A 6,000-nucleotide genomic window follows, 5' to 3' on the forward strand; every position below is an offset into this window, starting at 1 on the left:
GAGTGATTAAAGTGTCTGTGTAACAACTGAGAAGCGTAAAGAGAAACACAGAGACAGACCTGCACCTGTTCTAAAATACCTGCACCCTAAGCCTGCTATCTAGGTAGCAGAGGTCATGGCTGAGTTCACTTAGGCACACACCTACCTCCTTGAAGTGAGGGCTGAATCAGAGCTAGGTAGAAGAATCCAAGAAGGAGTGATAGAACCTTTCTGTTAGCCATCTCGCTCCACAATGCACCACCCCTCTCCTGATCGGCTGTTTTTATTCTCCTCAAGCTAATTACCAATAACCAGAGGCCTTTACGTACAGAAGAAAAAACAAGTGAAAAAAAGAGAAAAGATATGGGACACTACGTAATTAAGAGAGGGCAAAGACTTTCGGTTCAATGGATCACTTCGTTTTTTCCCCTCCCCTATGTCTGGTGTTCCTGTTTTTATTCTAGTGACTCCTGCCAACAGAGAAAGCTCTGCTGCCAGAGAGAGAGAGAAGAGAAGAGGGAGAGAAGAGAAAGAGAGAGGGAAGGAGAGCGAGAGGGAGAGACAGAAGGAGAGACCCCCTCATGTCTGCCAGACATTTGCATTGATTCAGGGAAGACTTATCTTTTAAAGTACACAGTGAGAGAGACAGAAAGAGAGAGAGACAGGGAGAAAGAGAAAAAGAGAGACTAAGGAAGAGAAAGAGAGTGAGAGTAAACCAGTGAACAAATCTTGGGAAATTACCTGTTTTCCATGACTGTTTCTTTCAGTAAAAGAGCAGTGAGTTTTCAGCAACACAACATTGCTTCTTGAGTTTTTTTTTCTCTGCAGGTTCAGTGGTGTACCGATGATCCATTCAGACAGAGGGAACAACTATCAAAGAGTTTAGACCTCTTTTCAATAACAAACTTGCACCAAATATCAAGGCAGAAACTTAACAGAGACAGTAGGCAGTCTGCAGAGGCTAGAAATAGCAATGCAGCCTGCCCGCCGGGCCAAGTGTGAAGAGCGGTTCTAGAAGGGCAGTGACAACACTATCAGCGTCACAGATAGAGACATGGCAGTCGGAGAAATGCCTTCTAACAAACATCAGACTGTTGTTCTGAATAGCCTAACAGCTAGGCCGGCCGGGTCAACAGCGTAAATGTTTAAACATACACATACAATTACATCTCCAACTGTGAACCCCTATGGAGAAACGAAGCTTGAAGCAGCCCATTCCGATTCACAACCTTGACATAGTTTGACAATCTACTGTCCTGAGTTACCCTGCCAGGATAAGGACAGACCTCTAAGCTATTAATCAGCTTGAGAGGCATTCCGATAACGTTTTGACGACAGACCCTACCCTATGGGGTCTCCTGGAAGCAGAGAAACTGCTGGGTAGATATCGCCTGTTGCTGCCCCTGGATCTCAGAAAGCATTCTGCTCATGGCCAAAATTCCTCTTTTATGAGAGTTTCCAAAGTCAGCATATTGTACAGGCATTAGGAGAGAAATAATTAACTGAGCTGCCCCCCTTTCTCTTACAGGTAATATATGGATTGCTGTAACACAATCTCAGTGTATCTCCTATCTCCATTGCAAACAGGTTTATTTTAATGGAGTGTGGGGGAGCCCTCTCCATCCCTTTAAGTACTTAATGGTAAACATTTGCGTTCAAGTGCTATGGCTTTAGTGTCACCCGCAATACGAAATGCTTCTTCGGCTATGGAAAAATGTATTTAGCTAGCCAGCTCATAAAGTAAAAGCGGAACCGAACCTCCTGTTTGCTTGGACCTTCCATCCAAAACTTGGGTTGAAATTTCTCACTTTTCAGTCGGCCATGACTCTCAGGTTAGAGCTCTGTGCCATCTCACTAAACCAGTGCTACTAAACCATGACTTTGGCTAGCTCAGCACTGCACCAAAGAGGCCCCTAATGTCAATGATTACCAAATAGGGTCTCATTTCTAGGGTTCACTGTGGGGTCAACATATTCTTCCTACAAGGGGGAGATTACCACAACTCAAGTCGTCGGTTTCAGACTTGTTGTGTCGGTTGGAGTTTGTGTTGGAGGTACAGTAGATCACTGGCAGGTGACTCACAGGTCACTTCCTCTCCAAACACCTGTGAACAGCTTCACTTCAACACAGCAAGTGCAGCCGATTACTTTACAAACAACTCACCGCTGACAAGGCTGCCATTGTCCATCCTTCACTTGTGTCTTGGGACACATATTTGGATTTTGAGGTGGGAAGGGGGGGTTGAACGGGGTCTCTTTCTCTGGCAGGAGTCGGGGCCAACACTCATTATTCTTTCAGAAATAGACTTGACACAAGCTGTAGCACACATGCAAATAGGGCCTGTTGCCCAAGACAAACAGTATTCTTTAAGGTGGCGACATATTCCATTAGCGTCAAGATTCGCTGATGTTGATCCCCTCCAAGTCAGGCTTGCCTCAGGTTACCTACTGTTTTCCAGTTGCAAGGGGCCTTTGGCCATTCACAAACAAACTTATCAACCTCAGTGGATTTAATTGTTCGTTTTTTTCAGATTTCTTTGGGTGCAGAATCATCTTGGCTTGTACTGTATAGAGGCTTCACAATAGAGAACATAAGGTCAACAAATTAGAGAACATAAGGTCAACAAATAAAGAAGTGTAAAAATCCAGGGGGTTCCTTCAGGTCAGCCAGTGGGAATAACTTGAACAAAACCTATATCAGATAAGACATTTATTTGCTTATAAACAAGTTCTTATCCGCGTAATAATCTTTTTTTGTGGGCAGAATGGTATTTCTCAAAGCCTTTGTGACTAAAATAATAATAATCTGTTTTCTTTGTTGCCTCAATGGACTCGGTCATACTGAATAAATAATGTAAAACCCTGTGTTACAGAAAAACAGTTGTACAGTTCCCTTCTCTCTCATTACAGTAAATCCTTAGTTACCACCCTAAGCATTACGAGGACATCTGACCTCATGCTGTATCATGAACGACACTATTCTTCCAATGTTTAATTCAAGACTAATAACCCCAACTGACGAGTCTGTTTGGGAGGTAAAGAGTCTATTCTGCAAGGAAAATAAATAATTCCCCCCAAAATGTACATGTCTAAATCTCTATTTTAGCTCATGTGTGGTGCTCCACCTTTGGGCTTGGTTGCTTGGCGATTTTGCCAGAAAGACGGAAGTTGTTTGTTAACAAGTCCTCCTTGGGGGAGGACAACTGGGGGCCACGTAGACCTGAACGTCAAATAAATGAATGAGTGACATACAGTATTAGTCATAAGATTTTCATTTTGGAAGTACAGAGAGATATGTATTTGATTTTAAACTATGATTTTCAAAAGGTAATGTAGTGTAGTAATGACAATCTTATTCAGGGAACAGCAGTGCATTCACATCTTAGCTAACCATTTCAGACCTCTTTGCATCATCATAGGCAGAAAAACAATACAGAGAAGTTTAACAGGTAATTAAATCTATCATTTGAAAATTAGCTTAGTTAAGCTTAATCAGCTTTATAAGCAAGCATAGCTGACTTTTTAAAAATTAATACATTTATATTTTATATTTATATTTATTTATTTTACAACTGCTCCATTTGCCCAGGCTCAAAATAATAATAATTAGCTTGGGCTGTCATCTGTTTTCTTTGGCGTTCATTTGTCGGTGTATCTAAAAATATGATTAAGTCATGTCTTTATATGAACATGATAGTTTTGTGAGGGCCCCAAAACCAGAAGGATTTTAACCTTTTAAATGCGTATTAAAATGCTTGAAATGGATCTGAGTTAACGTGTGGATACATGGTGATCGATTGTTCACATCGACTCCCCTTCACCCATACACATTTTCTCCACCCCCCTCCCAACTCCAAGATACATGTTTTGGCATCCCAGGATGATATGCAGATGAAGTAGGCCTTGATCTAGTCTGTGCTTCTGCACCATTACACTGCACAGCAGACTGGGTGTTAGGTCAGACAGAACGAGTATAGCCCCAGATTCCCATAGTTCAATTCCTCTGAAGTCTGGATAAACTCGTATTTCAATGTTACAAGCTTTTTCTTAATAGCTAGATGCTGTATCTCCAACAGAGAACAAAGAGTGGAATTGAGGATAAATAATATGGTGGCACTGTCCTTGTGCTAATACAATGAAAGTCCAGTAGATGATCTATAATGAATAGGCATGGAGCACTATACAGTAAAGCAATGTTATTTTGAACATTTAACACAATCAGAATGACTGCAACAGCATACTGTACTCTCACTCACTTGGATGAGAAAATGACAGCATGATTAAGTGTATTTAGTATAATGATGCCTGTATTAGACTAGACTTGTCCAAACCAAGCATTCAGAGAAAGTTATTACTTTGCTTGAATTGCCTGAAAACCTGCAAACTCTCCAATAGAGCTTGATATACATGTACTTTTTCCACCACTGTAAATTACAAAATACGATTATCTAGCTAGATGTACACAATATACAGTAGTTCAAGACATTGAGACAATAACAACACACCATATATTAAAGAAAAACTCCACCCAAAAAGTATATTTTGTTATTTGTTTCTGTCACGTTCGTTCTAATGAATGTCGGACCAAGGCACAGCGTACTTTGAGTTCCACATAATTTATTAAAGAAGTGAAACTTTAGCAAAGACAAAACAATAAAGAATAAACGAACCGTGACGACAATGCAGTGCTAACAGGCAACTAAACATAAACAATATCCCATAACCCACAGGTGGAAAAATACAACTTAAGTATGATCCCCAATTAGAGACAACGATTACCAGCTGCCTCTAATTGGGAATCATACACAAACCCCAACATAGAAAATAAAACCTAGAACCCCACATAGAAAATATAAACTAGACTAAAACCCCTAGTCACGCCCTGACCTACTCTACCATAGAAAACACAGGCTTTCTATGGTCAGGACGTGACAGTTTCATTAGTCCGTTGTTGATATAGTCCCAAAATGTTTCCCATGTCAGTAAAAAAGTATTCAAGATATATAACTTTCAAAATACCGAAATAAAACCGGTATGATGCATTTTCGAGGCCAACGGAGTTACAGCGTAGGTCATGACTGCACCTTAAAATGACCCGTATCTGGCATATCTTCCTGTGTTGGCTGCTGATGTCCATGCTAGCACAATCAGGATAGCAATGTGATTAATTAGACTAACAAATTAGTAATTGCAGTGGAATGTAGATGCACTCCAACCTGCGAACAATCCATTACAGATCTTGACCTACACAAGACATCCAACAGGGTGTGTATGTAGCTTCGAGAGGAATAACAATGTTACTGTAGATATTACTTTAGTTATTTGATACATTTTAATATTGTACTCTAAGAATAGAGTTAAACACTTTGAATACATTCAGTGTTAATTAATAAATGTACTGGTCATCGCAATAAAATTACTAACACTTCTCAGTCCCAGACATAATCATAAAAACGGACAGACCAGTTGAAAGCTTAGTATTATTGTACACAAAAGGTAGAGGTCATAAATGTCTATTTGATGTATGTTTAACCCATAAAATATTATGTGAAACAATTGGGCATCCTATGGCCTCTGGGGTCGACAGAGACTTAAACAATATTAGATACATTTCTCAAGTTAAAGTCTACTTAAATATTTAAGCTATGTACAACCCTTGAATATTCTATTCCAAGCCACATATTTTACATGATCATCTTATGATTACTTTAGGGAGGAATTCCTAAGGTCTTGGTCCTACTGAACAATGGAGCTAGTGGTTTCTGTTGGATGGGTTTTCTTTGGCCCGGCCCTAACTGACTGAATCAATTTAAAGAAGTTCAGTAATCATCTGACACCTAAGGCCCCCCCACCCCCTCCCCCCACTCACACAGATCATACAATTGGGCAGCCAGAGTCTCAGTATCCGTTCTCCTATCAGAAACATTTAGGCTTTATCAGTAGCATGTAGAGTGAAGTGGCTCAGCTGCCTTGAAGAAGGATTGAGTTTCAAAGAGATAAAGTACTGACACAGATGGTGTTG

General features: G+C 40.3%; 1 protein-coding gene across 6 annotated transcripts in view; it reads right to left on the bottom strand.

Annotated features, from left to right (window-relative positions):
- LOC139385528 (elastin-like) overlaps window positions 1-406 on the bottom strand; it is a 107,280-nt gene extending 106,874 nt beyond the window's left edge. For all 6 annotated transcript variants that reach the window (XM_071130650.1, XM_071130656.1, XM_071130653.1 and 3 more), the window contains exon 1: window positions 146-406. In XM_071130650.1, coding sequence (XP_070986751.1) covers window positions 146-221 — 76 coding nt within the window. In that variant the 5' untranslated portion in view covers window positions 222-406. The remainder of the gene's footprint in view (window positions 1-145) is intronic.
- Window positions 407-6,000: the final 5,594 nt, after the last annotated feature.

Source organism: Oncorhynchus clarkii, chromosome 27, assembly GCF_045791955.1.
Source record: "Oncorhynchus clarkii lewisi isolate Uvic-CL-2024 chromosome 27, UVic_Ocla_1.0, whole genome shotgun sequence".
Taxonomy (NCBI): domain Eukaryota; kingdom Metazoa; phylum Chordata; class Actinopteri; order Salmoniformes; family Salmonidae; genus Oncorhynchus; species Oncorhynchus clarkii.